This window comes from Haliotis rufescens, unplaced genomic scaffold (assembly GCF_023055435.1).
Source record: "Haliotis rufescens isolate VD_foot unplaced genomic scaffold, xgHalRufe1.0.p SCAF_58, whole genome shotgun sequence".
NCBI lineage: Eukaryota > Metazoa > Mollusca > Gastropoda > Lepetellida > Haliotidae > Haliotis > Haliotis rufescens.
Window position 1 is genome coordinate 2,115,863 of NW_025964312.1, and position 18,677 is coordinate 2,134,539.

General features: G+C 39.3%; 1 protein-coding gene across 1 annotated transcript; it reads right to left on the reverse strand.

The window, feature by feature from the left end:
* Positions 1 to 7,523: 7,523 nt before the first annotated feature.
* On the reverse strand, positions 7,524 to 17,533 carry LOC124149561. The gene is made up of 4 exons (XM_046521238.2): positions 17,474 to 17,533; positions 14,360 to 14,468; positions 11,506 to 11,555; positions 7,524 to 11,037 (listed from the first exon to the last, which is right to left on the reverse strand). Exons 1-4 carry the CDS (start codon positions 17,474 to 17,476, stop codon positions 10,111 to 10,113), a joined length of 1,089 nt encoding a protein of 362 aa, XP_046377194.1. The 5' UTR covers positions 17,477 to 17,533; the 3' UTR covers positions 7,524 to 10,110.
* Between the last annotated feature and the right edge of the window lie 1,144 nt (positions 17,534 to 18,677).

Sequence of the window (18,677 nt, forward strand, 5' to 3'; positions counted from 1 at the left end):
TTTTGTAACTTTTATCAAGGTTAAAAGTAGGTCAGAGTGACCCACTTTTCAATATAAAATATTTATTTTGGGAATAGCCGGGAAGGTAATTCAGTGTTGCGTTTGTCAATTTAGTCAGATACTATTCACGCATTACTCTTTCAACTTGGCGTGGAACAAGCAATATCTGTACATAACTAAATATATAATCTCCTTGTATGATGTATATGTAAAATCTATAGAAATGCACTGAGAAAGAAAAACAGGTCATACAGGACCCCCCACATTGTTTTATCGTATCGTAGGTATTCTTCATCTTTATACCTCAACATTCTGAGGATTCATTCCTACCTTAGTCAAGATCTGGATGGGAAGCACAAAGCGACCTTCGCCCTTCGAAGATTGTAACTCCCATACTTTCACACGACAGTCGTAGCGCTAAGATCACTTTGAGAAATGGCACCCTGGATAGCGAGGCACAAAGCGATTTTAGCCCTATGATGATCGTAACTCTGATCTTAGCCCTACAATGATTGTAACTCCCATACTTTAACATAGACTTACGACAGCCGTAGCGCTAAGATCACTTTGTGAAATAGCACCCTGGATAGTGAAGCACAAAGCGATCTTAGCCCTACCATGATCATAACCTTGATCATAGACCTACGATGATCGTAACTCCGAACTTAGACCTACAATGATTGTAACTCTGATCATAGACCTACGATGATCGTAACTCTGATCATAGACCTACGATGATCGTAACTCTGATCATAGACCTACGATGATCGTAACTCTGATCATAGACCTACGATGATCGTAACTCTGATCATAGACCTACGATGATCGTAACTCTGATCATAGACCTACGATGATCGTAACTCTGATCATAGACCTACGATGATCGTAACTCTGATCATAGACCTACGATGATCGTAACTCTGATCATAGACCTACGATGATCGTAACTCTGATCATAGACCTACGATGATCGTAACTCTGATCATAGACCTACGATGATCGTAACTCTGATCATAGACCTACGATGATTGTAACTCCCATACTTTAACATAGACTTAAGAGTGTCACAGCATGTATTTACGCGACACAAGACAAGGCGTATATAATTCTGAATATTAAGACAATCAGGGTAAGGGACCTCACAGAAGAGATCTGAAAAGAATCACATCCTCTATAACTCCAGGGCCCCGTTCCACAAAGCGATCTTAGTGCTACGTTGATCGTAAGCCTATGCTGAAGTATGGCAGTTACGACAAACTTAGCACTAAGATAGCTTTGTGGAACGGGTTCCAGGGCTCACATTTCGGAAAATGTACACTAACCCCTCGATCCATTCCCATGGTTCTTGCGATCTCAAATTACCCGCCTTGATTTCCATTAACATTTTACCAACCAATCAAACGTCCAAGAAAGAAGGGAATGGGTAAGGGAAGACTCGCCACCGCCAGTTGAAATTAACATGAAGACATTCTTTCCAACAAAAAGATTTTTTAGAGCTTTCCTTCACCTGTCAGTCAGTTTTACAATGTTGAATTTCTTGCAAACTCTATCGTAATCACTGGGATTGGCCGCCATGATGTTGATATCTCATCCTAACACTGGGGCTGGACTTTAACTCGCATTTTGATTGGTCTGTAGCAAATAAACTTGGCTAATGATCAACAGGGGCAGTTAATTCAAGATTGGGAGAACCACCAATCTCATTAAAATCAGATCTTAGTTCTCGCTACCGCTAAACAAATATCTGAGGACATCCCATTACGGGTCACGTCAGAACGACCTTTCGCGAATTTTGACCGACCAATGAAATGACTGACAAGAAATCGACATTAGCCAATCAGAAGGCAGCTTTCTCGAGCATTACAACACTAGTTTCAAACTGGCGACTACGCTTCGAAACATATTTTGACGCTTTATGATTAAAAAAAATTAAAACTGATAAGAAGAACATTCTGGAATGGCTTATACATATGGCCTAGATTGTATGGATATAATCATAAAACCCGTAACTGTCGTTCAGAATACCCCGTGTTAAATATTTCGTGGTTGCATGATTAGAAAACACATTCAGACAGTCACTTTCATGATCTGGTAAGCGACGCTCTGATTGGTTGGATGAAAGGTCGCTCTGACGTGACCCTTAATGGGATGTCCTCAGATCTTTGTTTGGCGATAGCGAGAACTAAGATCTGATTTTAATGAGATTGGGAGAACCACAGGAATGTAGGTTTACCGAATGCGATATATGGAGATATAGCGGTTGATCTTGACCCTGACATTACTGGAACCATCTGGGTTGGAATCAGTCTAGTTTCTGTGCACAGACACCTTTGAAACCCAAATGCAAATATTAAAAATATCAGAGAAGTTGGTCATCACTTGTCATCAAAACGATTCAAAATAAATGGGAACATATAAATAGCACATGTATCAAATTCGCGAAAGAAAATATTCTGATTAAGGCACAGTATTCATGTAACCACGCCTAATTTATTTGACAGTGACCTTGACCTTATTCAAATCAATAAGTGGCACACAGTAAATGACATTTTTTGTAACTTTCTTAATAATGGTATGCATTTCTTCAACATGGGGATTCCAGAACTGCATTTTAATTAAATTAAATCTTCTACTCCAATTCGACAACTCTCAGCCAAGATGTGAACTTTGAGTGACAAATTAAAATGACGGAAATAAAACGATTTGGCTTCATTGTCAAACTGGCAGTATTCGACAGAACATTGAAATGGACTTACTTACATTTGTTCAAGGAAAGATTCAACCATCATAAAAGTCATTCCTATTTCATTTATTTAAAGATCTGAAATATCCATACAGTTTAAAAGTTATTACTTTCCACTCAGAACTGAGTATGTTTGGCGTTGTGAGTGAAAGCTTTAACCACTAGGCTACCAGCTGCCCCTAGAGAACATACAAGCCTCCATGCCAACTGGAGTGAGTGAGTGAGTGAGTATGGTTTTACGCCGCTTTTAGCAATATTCCAGCAATATCACGGCGGGGGACACCAGAAATGGGCTTCACACATTGTACCCATGTCGGGAATCGAACCCGGGTCTTCGGCGTGACGAGCGAACGCTTTAACCACTAGGCTACCCGACCGCCCCCATGCCAACTGGATGATCAGAAGGTTCATATGACATGATCTCCTGTAGAAGATGTGTAGTAGATCTTGACGGTATTGATTCAGAGTAAAAATTTGATCTGAGATAATAATATTGCTAAGACGTCAGCCTTACAACTGATTTTGATTTGCCTTTAATTTGATTATTTGTTTGTAAAAGGAACAGATTTGATTTGATTTTGGATAATTGGTTGATTCAATTATAAATTATGATATAAAGTTTTTAGAAAATATATTTGTACAAAAGGAAAAATAAATTCCCACAAGTCACCAATGATGAGGATAAATGTTTCCAAAGAGTTTCTTAAAATACTTGCAAAATTTATGAAAAGTGTAAAAAAATGCATTAATACATCACGTACAACAATATTTTGCTATTACCAAGATCACAGATTTACCTAAAGTCACAATAATTTGAAAAACAAATCATTTAAAAAATGCTCTCTGATCACGTTATAACATCTTCTCAGAGGAGGGAAGGACAACAGAGTCAGACTTAGCGAAACTGTCTATAACGAAGGATAGACAAAACAGACAAGACAACAACCTTCCTGCTGTGCCCAGCATTCATTATCTGACTAGTCAAGTCATTAATCAGATCCTCATCAATAATTATTACATCAACACTGACTCAATCCATGATTGAAAACTAATCAATACAGCCAGACCGCCAGCAATCATCACCATGGCTTGCTGCAGTCACTGCTGGTTTCGCCATTTCTATTTCTAATGTCATTTCAGTTTTGAAAATAAATATAAAGTGGTATTAGGGAGCCTCCATTTGAATGGATGTTTTAGGGGGGGATAGTTTTGAGAACAATCTATTTTGTTTTCCCCATCTGTAACCATTTATTTACTATTCACGTAGTACAGAATACTACGTCCCTCATTCAGTCTTGCTGGACAATGGTATCAGGATCTATACCGAAACATTGCTTTTTACAGTATTAAAGAAGTTGTTATTCATAAAATTGTGTCTACCTTGTCATCTGTCAACTTCTAAGTAATGCCTATCAAACAATAAATCAAACAATCTATTCATTTTCACTATAAACACACAATTTTGACAATTGGATATTTTCCACAAAAGAAGCATTTCATTTTTTTCACCACTGCCAACAAACTATTCATTTGGGACATATTTCTGAATAAAATATTTATTTAATAATGTTTTCATGCTCATAATCAAATGGATGCAACCTTTGTATAAAATGTAAGTTATGTAAGAAAGACACTTATTTGTGTTCTGATAAAACAATCAAGAATTAACTTTCACTTTGTAAGTTCATTGGAGTATGAACCTTCATCATCCAGGTATGAACATTGGATCTAACTTGGTAAAGTGTTGTAAAAATCAAATACACATTCCAAATTACTCAGAATCCAGATTCATACCCAGGAAAAATATTTAATACCGACTACAACTAACTGTGAAAATTAATCTCCTGCAGATCTAATTTAACCCTAGCTATCTCATCTCTACAGTGACTGATTTTAGATATGTTTTCAGGAAAGTAGTATCAAACAGCCATTTTGTCCACACACAACTCATGCAGGGACACCATGGCAGACAATTTCACAACATTGAATCAAATAGGAATGTTGAACAATTGCTTCTCATCCCCACTGATTTAACATAGAAATCCACATCAAGACACAGGAATGTTCATTTAAATAAGCTGTATCAGATAAACAATAACCAATAGTGTTTAGCAAAATAGTTTCCTGCAGACTCATTATATGACACTCTTCAATACAAAACTTCAGGAGCATCTATAAGAAAACCCTCCCTTCAAACCTTTAATAGGAAATGACATAAATATTTTAGAACATGAGAGAAAATACGTAAACATTCAAATATGTTGAAAATTCCATCCAAAATAGATCGTCTATTTTCAAATGGTGAAACTTGAAAAAAAGTTGATTTCTTCAGAATTTAGGAGTTTACAAAACAATGTAGTTGCTTAGCAACTATCGCTTGGAGGGATTGTTCTGCAAAGCACTGGGTCTGTATGCAATATCCAACATTGTTGTCACGCGTAGGCTGGCATAAATGAATCAGTCGATTGTTTCTCCTTAACAAGGAGGAGAGAGCCACTTCATACATGTATTCTCATTGTGGAACACATTACTCGAAACAAGTAACATGGCTCGGTGGCTTTCAAGAGCAATGGACCCTGATGCTCATCTCATGATGAATATATACTTGCCTGTTATATAAATTGATTAGAAATAATAAAACAGTAACATTGGACGGTCTAGATTTCACAATACTTGGAGGAGCATGGCAAGTTCCACATCAAACATAAACCAGAACAATTGTTTTGTTTATAAGCCAACTCTAAAGTTTGAAAATCCATAAAAAAAAAAAATGCAATGTTTGAATAAAAACTTGCTAACATTGAAAATTAGTTTTTCAATTATTTTTTCAAAAATATATTTTTATATCGAGAGCTTGAGTTTTAGAAATTAACCTAAAGTAATTATTTTTGTAAAAAATAAATTGGTTTCTTAATCATGGCATTTAAACTCTGTAAAACAAGTTGTAAAAAAAATGGTCTGGCTTTATTTCGTACATCATCAATACTTCCCACGTTTGTATACATTGTATACCTCCATCTGCTGTGAATACATACGGCCGCTACGTGGTGTACTAGCGACGTGTGTCAGAGAATGACGCGAGACTGTGTCAAACTCAAATGAACCCTACCCTGTGCATAAACTTTGAAAACCCAACTCTGCCCAATACTGAAGCAAGGTATGGAGTACCGTATTTCCTCGAGTAAATGCCCAGGCGTACATTTCTTTACCACTGCATTTAATCCTGGCCAGACATTGATGATTTTAATTTGCAACTAATGATCTACTCAGACCCATGTTCGATACTGTAGTTTCTCCCCAATGCTTTTATTAAGTAGGGTCGCTGTGTAGAGTTGCGCCCCTTGGGCACGCCAGAAACCTATGATTGTGGGTTCGAATCCCGGTTCACCCGATTATGTTTCTAGGTTTGTCAGCACCATACCCGTGCTCGTGGGTTTCACTGAAGTGGTAAACGTCTGAGACCTGCATCACTTCGGGCTTTTCTCCCACATTAAGCTGACAGGCTGCGATATAACTGGAATACTGTTAAAAGCTGCGTTAAACCGAACTCACTCACTCACTATTAAGTGGGGACAATGTGTTCTACCCAAACATAACGAGAGGAAGAATTCCGAGCATAAAAATAACCTGGCATTTACTAGAGACCTGGCGTTTAATCGAGACCTGGCTTTTATTATCTTCAGATACCCCGTACCCCGTTGTTTATACGATGCTTGGCGTTTAATCGAGGAAATACGGTAGAGGGCTGCAAGGCTATGGCACATGTTGCATGAGAAATATTGCACAGGTCTGGGCACTAGCAGGGCTCGATTTAAGAAACTTGATTTAACATGACTTCCCCTCCTCCCAATAATATATGACCAGTCCCTAAAGAATGTTACCTGTCCCCCCTTAATATTTATTTATCAAAACAGAACCCCCCTCCTCCCATAGTTTGGCAGACCCCCTCTTTAGCTGTGTCATTTTTTCATGCCCCCTCAATGTCCCCAGAACCCCCTCCCCTATAATAAATGACCTGTTGCTTACATAAGCTGATATGCACCTCTGGTTCGGCTTATCTACAAATAGCACCAACATCATTATCACTTCACTGGCTACACAGATATACTTCCTTCTAAATACTTAAGACCGGTCTCATGCACAACAGATATTCAGAATGTGAAAACTACCAACTGTGATTCAGTTTAAGCAGCACCAGGTGCATGTTGACATGAAAAGCTAGTTGCACCAGATTAAACTATGTTGCATCCTGGTCCTATAATTTATCCAAGATGAAACATAGATGCGTAAACATGTCTAAATAAGTACAATCTTAGATCTCTGATGACTGTGTCATGTATCATGAATTACACATACCGTATTCGACGTAATAAGCGCCCCGCTTTAATAGTGAGTGAGTATGGTTTTATGCCGCTTTTAGCAATATTCCAGCAATATCACGGCGGAGGTCACCAGAAATGGGCTTCACACGTTGTACCCATGTCGGGAATCGAACCTGGGTCTTCGGCGTGACGAGCGAACGCTTTAACCACTAGGCTACCCGACCGCCCCCCCGGCTCTAATAAGCGCCCACGGCGATATTTGCTAATATATTGGCCTGTGAACAATCCTAATTAGCACCCCTTCCGATTGATCAATGTACACAAGACTTATTTATTCGCGTATAATACAAACTCATGTGTTATATGCACACTTAATTATGGGCAATTAAATTCTGGAAATATATATCTGTCGTACATAAACATAAACAACCATGAAATTTATCTTTTAACTGTTTTTTTCCAATAAAATAATTTTCTAATAAGAGCCCCCTATTTCTAATTTTGAGAGCGCCCTGGGCGCTTATTACGTCGAATACGGTAATACAACAATTAGTGATGTAGTATGGTAAACAAAGAATAGAAGTATTGATTGTGTTCAAAGATCGTTGTTGTGTCGACAAGTAAGGGTTAGTCAAACACAAATCTATTTTTTTTATTTAAAACACCTGGTGCAAGCAGACACAAGTATTAGGGTGCATTTTTCAATATAAGGTTGTAGAGGTCCATGTTTTATATCACTAAATCGAGCCCTGACTAGTTCCCGCTCACTAGAACTAAGCCTTTGTTCAACTTGTTGGTTAAAAACAGTGACTACACCACAAAGCGTATGTATTCATCGGTGATGGAGAAACATGTATACCACTCAAAAGAAGTTAAGGAACACCCGTTTCTTCATATTACTGCAGTCAATCCATCATGACAGATCATGAAAAAAATCAGGTGTTCTTGAACTTCTTTTGAGAAGAATATAACGTATGTGTGAATTATTGATGATGTCCTTTGTTTGTAAAAAATATCATTCATATCTGGAAGCCTTATAATTGTGACACTTTCCGATCAGAAAAACAGCTTAAAACAGTTGAGTATTCAAAATGACTAGATACATTCAAAACAGTTTTGTGCACGATATATAACAAAACACAGAACTTGAACAGACTAGATATCACACAAATCAACAATGCTTTGTTGTAAATACACAATAAACAGCTATCACTGCTCTCCCTATCATAAACCCCTGCCTTAAAGTGAGGGTAGGACTTGTGAGTGTAAATAAATACAACCAGATTAAGCTCCTGATTGTAGTCAGTTACAAAAACAAAGATGGCATCTGATTAATCATCAAATAATAGGCCACTATGACCTACTTTTTAACAGTGACCTAATTCATTGTTCTGAAACTAATTGAAAATTTGACTATCATGTGGAAGTTCGCAACAAACTATTTATAGATCCCTCATCAAGCCATACAGATATATAGAGATAAACGAGGGATTAGTGTAGAACTTTAAACTATGTGCTTGTGGCAGACCAATTGAGAGAATTTAATATTTTGACCCAAAAATAAAAGTTGTTTTATTGTCCATAGTTAAATTCAGAGGGATTTTAACAATGAATTGAATGCAAAAACTGTAATTCTTAGTACTAAAGTCTCTTTGGTCCCATTAGCAGTTAACTACAACCAGCTTTGTAAAGCTAAGATAATTGTTGAAACAATAACAATCTGAATCGGTAATTTTACATTTTATAAATTCGGAATGTGAATCAAAATTTGTGTAGACATTGGGTTCAATATCAGTCTGAGAATTTATAACACCTCTGTAAAATCGTGTAAACCCAGTGGTGAAAGTAAAGGTATATATCGCTGATTTGATACCTCTAAACTCGAGATACTACATCACAACAACATTCTATTACTACATCACAAAAGTGATAATAAGTTTGTATTAGCGCAGGCAGGAATTGGTTCTTAAACTTTGAGATTCTTCACTAGAAACAAAGCTCAAATATATGTATGATAAAACAGCTCCATTTTGACCCAACCAGTCCAGTCATCAACAATCTATATATAACCAGTTGTCCACAGGTTAACGACAACATTAACATTTGCACAAAATCTCAAATAACAATGAAACAATGACGATCACAAATATTCATGGCGTCTTAACTGTTACTAAACATTAATTACTATGGAGTACACAGCATTCCATGAAGATGATTTGAATGTTGATATACTAGCATGGATTTGGCAGTAAACAGGAAACTAGTACTTCTATTCTCAGGCAACAGGGAATTCTGGGATAGCCATCACATGGCATTTTTAGTTGTAAGTCACAGAGCCATAATTTGACACAAAAACACAAGGCCATCATCATTATAACATCCTTGTAAAAACATTCTTGTAAACAAACTGATTTCAATATGATATATGTCCTTGCGTGAAGATCTCTTTATCCTTAAAAAAACACACGAAAAAACAACTGTCAAACAGTTGTTCGACAGGAATCTTTTTTTCATAAGGGTAAGATCTCTACATTCAGAGCATATATGGCTAAAAAAAATAACAGTCTTGGTTCTCATGCTCTGCCCACATCATCATAAAGTCTTCGTTTCGTTTTTGTTTCAATTTTCATTTTTTTGTGCATTGTGTTTAAGTATTAGATTTATATATTTTTTTGAAAATGGAAATAAAAACAAAATGTGCGGCAGACTTTATGATGATTCGGGTGGTGCCTGATAACAAAGACAATTATTTTTTTAGCCTAATTGAACAAAAAGTTAAAAAGCTAGACTAGTAAAATTTGTTGATACAAAAAAATTGTTTTAGCTAAATTGTCGCAATAAAAAAACTTTTTAAAAAACTTTTAAACATTAAAAAAAAAAGGAAGTTGAGGTTAACTGAAACTGAATGTTGGCAAGTTTGATTAGAGTTACCTGCTCTTGCCATGTAAAAACCCAGAAAATAGTCGAGCAGGATAGAAAATGACATTAAAATAGTCAGTCTAAATCTATCTTAGACTTAACCTCTTCTGGAAATATAAAAAAATATCACAGATAGGACAGAAAGAATCGAACCAGTGGCATCATCTCCCGTTTCTTTTTATCCCAGAGGTCCTTGATGAGATACCCAAGATAGAACCAGTCCCCGCTGCTGTGGGTCGTGTACGTCTGTATGTCCACATGGGGCTTGAAGTTGAATGATGGCAAGTACATTGAATAGATAACCTGTTGGTCAGTGCTCATTAACGACTGGTCAAGCAGCATTCTGACCGCCTTCATGTAGTCCTTGGTGTACATATACAGAACCTCTGGCCTACCCAGAAACATCGCACCACAAACCCATACCCGGTTCTGAAATATGACCTCTGTAGGGGTCAAGGATGCTTCGAAATCGTGGACCTCGCTGTAGGCAACTTTGTTCTCGTCCCATAATGGTGGCGTCTGGATCGGGAATACGGAACCTTCGCCAGCGATGTCGCGAAATAAACCTATATCTAACCAGCTGAGATATTTTGTTTTGTAAAGCTGTTCTCGAATGACCTTGTTAACTAGCTCAAATTTTGCGTGCATGACGCAGGAATAGTTCTCGTTAACTGTATTTGGGTGATATTTTGGGTAGTTATGTTGGCGATAAACATTTCGTATTTCCCCAGCGAGGGAAAAGGACCAAAGTTTGCTTCTTTCAAGCAAGATTATTTTGGACTGGTTCGATGCAAAATTTTGTCTGAGTTTTACGAAAAGGTCATAAACATCCTGGCTGTCAGTGAAAACAACGAGGGGGTTATTGAGTCTGGCGAACACCTGCATCCAGTGTGTGTAGAGGTGGGGCGTGTAGCTGTAGCCGGTGCCCTTGGTGAACTTGCCGAGGTTGAAGTACGCTGTGATGATGGTGACGTCGGGTGACAGGTGCTCCTTCATCACATGACTATGGACGTTCTCCAGGCCGGTGTCTCCACGCCACATAAATTCCGACAACTACAAGACAAATATAGGAAGACTAAATCATCTCAGCAGATGTATTCTGACAAGCACAGAACAAATACATGAAGACTAAATCATCTAAGCAGATGTATTCTGACGACCACGAGAAAAAGATGAAGACAAAGTCATGTGCTCTACAGACAAGACAAATTTACGAAGACTAAATCATCTCTTCTTCAAACGTATTCTGACAACCACAAGACTAAATTTACGAAGGCTAAATCATGTGCTCTACAGATGTATTCTGACAAAACAAATTTACGAAGACTAAATCATCTTTACTACAAACGTATTCCGACAACCACAAGACTAAATTTACGAAGGCTAAATCATGTGCTCTACAGATGTATTCTGACCAGACAAATATACGAAGACCAAATCTCCTCTCAATAGAAGTTTTCACATAACCACAACACAGAAAGTATGAAGGGCAAGTTCCACCACATTACAAGGCACACTAACCTGTGTGGGGCGTGCTGCCCAGGTACTCGAGTTGAGGCGCAGGTTTGCATCTGGAAACACAACCAGAGTCATCAAGAAATAGAACATTCCCCAGACAGCTACTTCCAGTGTGTTAATGATTCACAACTTAAGAAAACCAGCCAAAAACAGTTTGGCAAGAAGGAGCAATGAGGGTGCCAATTGTCACTATTTCGGTACACTAGATGCCGAGCCCTGTTAAGTGGTATTCCAGATGCCACAGTGCAGAACACTGGATGCCATGAAATGCTTTTATACGGTACTCGGATACAAATATTACAATGTTGAAACATATTTTGCATCAATCTCATTAAAATCATATCTTAGTTCTCGCTATCGCTAAACAAAGATCTGTGGACATCCCATTACGGGTCACGTCAGAATGACCTTTCATCCGACCAATCAAAGTGTATCTTACCAGATCATGAAAGTGATAGTCGGAATGTGTTGTCTAATCATGCAGCCTCGAAAACGTTAACACAGGGTATTCCGAACGACAGTAATGGCCCCTACAAATGATTCCGTCAAAATTATCGTCTATCTCTTGCTTCCATGGGATAAACATTTGAATGGAGGAGGCGTTGCACAGTACGTAGGAAGCACTGCCATACAATTTCAACCATATATTAGACATTCCAGAATGTTTGTTTGTTCAGTTTTCAAAATTTTAATCGAGAACTGTCAACATATTTTTCAAGCGTAGTCTGAAATGGAAGTTGCCAGGTTGAAACGAGTGCCGTAAAGCAAGCTGCTTTCTAATTGGCTGATGTCGACTTCTTTTAAGTCATTTCAATGGTCGGTCAAAGTTCACGAAAGGGCGTTCTGACGTGACCCGTAATGGGATGTCCTCAGATCTTTGTTAAGCAGCCGCAAGAACTCAGATCTGATTTTAATGAGATTGTATTTTGCATCTTCTTGCATACAGTAACAAATCAATACAATATTTCACCCTTAGCTTATCAGAATGGATAATTGTAAGCAAGGATTATATCCTACCTAAATATTATCCCGGGGGAAGTTTTACTCAGAGTATAGTATCCTACCTTAGTGTGGGAAATACCACCGATGTACTGATGTGACTCAAAAGTTCTTAAATGGTACTAAGTAAGGATGAGATATGAACAACTTCTTTATTACAATTAGCATGATTAGGAGCGACGTTTCAGTGTAGATTATAACACTGTTGCATCACTTGCTTGATAACAGCGTAAGAACCCACACCGAAACATTGCAATAATAGAAGTCATTCTTATCCTTTCTTAAAGGGCTGGGACGAGTCCAAATTTACTACCCCGGTACCCAACCCCCTATTACCCAACCCTACCCAGGTACCCACTGTAGTTGAATGAAGTTTTATCTTTATGCAAACATATAAAAGTCAGAATGTATGCAAACAGTGATTAGCCACGGGTCCAGGTAGTCCTGTAGGTATGCGGGTCGTACTCATTACCCACCCGACATGAGTACCCAAGATACCCTTCCCAGCCCGTACGGGTCCTACTCAGTACCCACCCGACATGAGTACCCGAGTTACCCGTCCCAGCCCTTACGGGTCCTACTCAGTACCCACCCGACATGAGTACCCGAGTTACCCGTCCCAGCCCTTACGGGTCCTACTCAGTACCCACCCGACCCGAGTTCCCAGTCCCAGCCCTTACGGGTCCTACTCAGTACCCATCCAACATGAGTACCCGAGTTACCCGTCCCAGCCCTTACGGGTCCTACTCAGTACCCACCCGACATGAGTACCCGAGTTACCCGTCCCAGCCCTTACGGGTCCTACTCAGTACCCACCCGACATGAGTACCCGAGTTACCCGTCCGAGCCCTTCTTGGTCCTACTCAGTACCCACCCGACCCGAGTACCTGAGTTCCCGGTCCCAGCCCTTCCGGGTCCTACTCAGTGCCCACCCAACCCGAGTACCCGAGTTCCCAGTCCCAGCCCTTCCGGGTCCTACTCAGTACCCACCCGACCCGAGGACCCGAGTTCCCAGTCCCAGCCCTTCCGGGTCCTACTCAGTACCCACCCGACCCGAGGACCCGAGTTCCCAGTCCAAGCCCTTCTGGGTCCTACTCAGTACCCACCCGACCCGAGTACCCGAGTTCCCAGTCCCAGCCCTTCCGGGTCCTACTCAGGACCCACCTGACCCGAGTACCTGAGTTACCCGTCCCAGCCCTTCCGGGTCCTACTCAGGACCCACCTGACCCGAGTACCTGAGTTACCCGTCCCAGCTCTTGGTATGCGAGATGCCTAGGAGCAGGTAGGCACCATCAGCAAAGGTACACAATCAATCAACTTTAAGACATGGTAACCTTAACATTCTCTTGGCTTGCTGCTGCTGCTGCTGTTTGACTTCCAAGGGTGGAAACTGGACTTTTATAGTCAGTTAACGCCCTTGCCTAGGGAAGATGGACCTACCATTTCAATATTCGTACTGTGGCTCAGAGTATAACAATGCACTGAAGCTGCATCACTGATTATTAACATTTTTGTTTGTTTTTTAACACCACACTCCGCAATGTTGCACCTATATGATGGCGGTCTGTACATAATAGACACTGGACTAGACAATCCAGTGATTGACATAATGAGCATCCATCCTGGGTGAAGAAATATAGTTGTTGTTCTGAAGTAAAAGATTCAAACGGTTAGTCAGGCTTGCTGACTTGTTTGATGCATGTCATTGTATCCTGATTGCGTGTTTGATGCTCATGATGTCAATCACTGGATTGTCTGGTCCAGATTTGATTCGTCGTCATATAGCAGGAATATTGCTGATTGCATTAAGCAACAAACAAACAAACAAACAAACAAAAAGAAAAAAAGTTTGACTTACAATACACAGCATAGGAAGTATAGAGGATGCCCACGAGAAGCACAAGGCCCTTCACGTAGTGCTGCCATTCCTTCTGCCAGTCTCCTCGGGCCCCACACATCGTCAATAGCTGAAACCACATCATTTAGTTGTTAGACCCGTGAACATTCAGGGTAGAATAGGTCTTCAGCAACCCATGCTTGTCGTAAGAGGCGACTAACGAGATCGGGTGGTCAGGCTCACTGACTTGGTTGATGCATGTCATCGTATCGTAATTGCGTGGATTGATGTTCATGATGTCAATCACTGGATTGTCTGGTCCAGACACGACTATTTACAGACTGTCGTCATATAACTAGAATATTGCTGTGCAGCATTAAACAACAAACAAACAAAATTTTAGTTAAGAATCTAAGGCCTGTCTGTTTAAAATTTGTTGATGTGCAGATTTCAAAATCAATATAAAAATAAAATTTGACACTTCAATTATTATTTTGGCTTTTTGAAAAATCAGTGTGATGAGAAAATATAGAACTTCCAATTCTCCACTTTCCATTTGGCATTTTTGTACTGTGAACAAATCCATACACAGTAAACCTGGGACCCTTACCACTTTGGTGAAACCCATGGACCCGTGAAGATCCAGGGTAGAATAGGTCTTCAGTAACCCATGCTTGCCATAAAAGGCGAATATGCTTGTTGTAAGAGGCGACTAACGGGATCGGGTAGTCAGGCTCGCTGACTTGGTTGATGCATGTCATTGATCCCAATTGCGTGGATCGATACTCATGATATCAATCACTGGATTGTCTGTTCCAGACTCGATTATTTACAGACCGCCGTCATATAGCTGGATTATTGCTGAGTGAGGCGTAAAACAACAAACCAAACCAAAGAAACCCATGAGCATGGATATTGTGCTGACAAGCCTAGAAACATAATCGACCTGGGATTCAAACCCACCATCACAGGTTTCTTGCAACGCCTTAAACGACTGGGCCACCCGTGCCCCCACTTAAAGTTCCAACAAAGAAACGACACTTTACGATCCACATATCACCAATCTAATTGTATACCTAATTTCTATTGAGCATACAGTAAGCTGTTCCAATAATAATAATAATGATGATGATGATGATGATGATGATGATGATGATAATAATAATAATAATAATAATAATAATGTGCACTTATAATGGGCTTGCCTCCATGTAGCAGTTCATGCTCAAAGCACTACATTCAAATGTCATTCTGGAAAGCTTTTTTGAACATATGTGTCTTTAGTTTCGCTTTGAATGAGTATATTATCACTACACAAATGAATTGCCAGTAATAGCTGTAATCAGATGTTTGTACATTCTGTGACAAAACACCAAGGTGCGAGAAAACACCATCAATTACATATCTGATTCAGTGAATGAGGGACTATGTTTGTTTTTTTAATTTCGAAAATTCATGAGGCAAGCACACGTTCAGAATTGAAATGACAGCTGCCAAAAAAGTAACAACAAATCCATATCGTTGCGTGTCTGTCATATGTGATTAAAAGGTCACACTGTATCCAGATTATCACCAACTTTAGGGGTCCAAGTGTCTTGCGGAATGTGGAAATGTGGAAACTCCTAACAATGCTTAAGGTGCAATTGAGTGAGTGAGTGAGTGAGTATGGTTTTACATCGCTTTTAGCAATATTCCAGCACAGCAGGGAGCACCAGAAATGGGCTTCACACATTGTACCCTTATGGGGAATCATTTACAATTCATTAAAGACCCACTATAAGAATTTACGTTTTTTTGCCTGTTTTTAGAAACAACTTAGAAACAAAATTGTTTAAAAAGGAGATAGTAATATATGTACTTTCACACAAATAAACTGAACAAACACAATGAAAATGAGTGAGTGAGTGAGTTGGGCTTAACACTGCATTTAACAGTATTCCAGTTATATCGCGGCGTGTCAGCTTGATGTGGGAGGAAAGCCCGAAGTAATGCAGGTTTCAGATATTTACCACTTTGGTGAACCTACTGGTACTGACACACCTAGAAACATAATTGGGGCGAACCGAGATTCAAACCCAGAATCATAGGTTTCTGGCAAGCCGAAGGGACGCAACTCTGCACAGCGGCAAATCGCTGCGCCTTGCATGATTTGTCTACTCGTGCGTATAGAGGACGAGGGTCCATGCCTGCAGCAAATGTCAGCAACGTTTCCCAAATTGGAAGTCATAATTTCCCAAATTATGCTGTTGTAGATGTATTTAAAGTTACGTCTTTGTAGAGGTGACTTGTATGTCACTGATAACAGGACCAATAAAGGGGAAAAGAACTCAGTCCTCAATTTTACATAAATTCATTGAGCATAATGTTAAAATACCTTTGACTTAAAAAAATAAATAAAAACTTTAAAAAAGTCATCCCAAACTCACATACTTTTCCCAATTTTCCTTCATGTAAAATCCTAGCTAAATCTGTGGGATCAAAAGAATTCTTCTTGTGGGCACATTTATCTTCCAAAGGGCACATTTAAACAGTGTGCTCTTTGGCACATCTCAACACAAACATGTCCATCCATGTGTACTCTTATCATAGGCTGAAATATGTTGCCAGTGCACCAGTTATTAAAAAAGTGAAAATATATTTGCTACACATTTTGACATGCAGAAACAGTAGAAAGCTAGGGCTCACGCAGAATGTGGTATACCGTGCCATACTGTCCCCATCATCTCGATCTGTCTAGCAATGTAGCATGACTGGAAAAGGTCTAATAAATTATGTACGACACATGGAATAATGAGCGATTAAATACGGTTCGATCGATCTTACACCATGACTACTACAGCCAAAGCAACAGGCGAACTCTCTCCCTTTTGTTTAATGTTCAACAAATCACCACACTCAAGACACTATTCCACTGAAGCTCATTAAGAATTTTCACTACAATGACAGACGAAGACAGAATTAAAAAGACGACCAATATTGTTCACCATATGATATACAGTCGATATGCATATACGTGGTGATAAATGTAATATCGCCTCAAATTGAATTAAATTAAATGCGGAGATTTTCAAGCTAAGAAATGTGTAGACATGTTTAATAACAACTATGCACATGCATAAAATCATAATCGGTTACCATTTACATAGTCTCGTGATCAGTGCATTCCGGCTGGATGGTGTGTTTACACGGTTATGCTTCTTTCAGAGATGTTTGTGACCTCCTTAAACAAGATGTTTCAGACTAAATCGTTGTGATGGCGAACAAGTGAAAAACGCGCGTTAATAGGGCGGGGAAATGCGTCAAGACGCGTTTGAATTGACTGAGAAACAGCTATGAATTATGACTGTATATCATCTATGTGGTGCAAGATAAGAGAGTTAATAATATAATGTGTATAATGTTTCCATTGTAAGCGCCTACGTCATTGGTGACGATATGAGTGATGACGTCAGAGTAGGTAATAACAATCTGACATTAGATTCAGTTTTATACTATACTATGTAATTACAGCTAAAAGTCACGTCATTACACCTATACGTTAAGCGTAAATGCCGGGGTTACACGTTAAGCCCCCTCGTAATTTAGCCCATGAGTATAAAAGCGGAATATTAAAACGCTTTTAAGCCCATGGGCATAAATTAAATTGAAAACCCTGATTGCTCTCCCATATTGGATGCTCATCAACATGGCTGTGTTGTAGCGCGCTTCTATTGCACCTGGGGCGGCGGGGTAGCCTAGTTCGGGTTCGATTCCCGACGTGGGTACAATGTGTGAAGCCCATTTCTGGTGTCCCCGCCGTGATATTGCTGGAATATTGCTAAAAGCGGTGTAAAACCATACTCACTCACTCACTCACTCTATTGCACCTTAAGCCTTGTCAGGAGTTTCCACATTTACAAAAAAAACTTGGACCCCTAACGTTAGTGATATTCTGGTTACTCAGTGTGACCTTTTAATCACATATGACAGACACGCAACGATATTGGTTTGTTGTTACTTTTTTGGCAGCTGTCATTTCAATTCTGAACGTGTGCTTGCCTCATAAATTTTCACGAATATCTCCTTTTCCCCGTCACGAGATGAGAGAAACATGATATTTCACTTGACACATGGAATATCCCACTTATAAAAATATTATACGTTTTGTGTAGTTGTCTACCGGAAAATTAAATTACATCATTACAAAAGTAAAACCTGGAAACGCAAATTTTCCCTACCGGCCGGTTCACCACCCCTTGTATTTGCGACTTAAAAAGTAGTTTCGTGTTTGCAAAATCTTAAAAAATATAAACAAAAGTATCCAAAACTATTTCGGGTCACGAAAAATCTTTATCATATA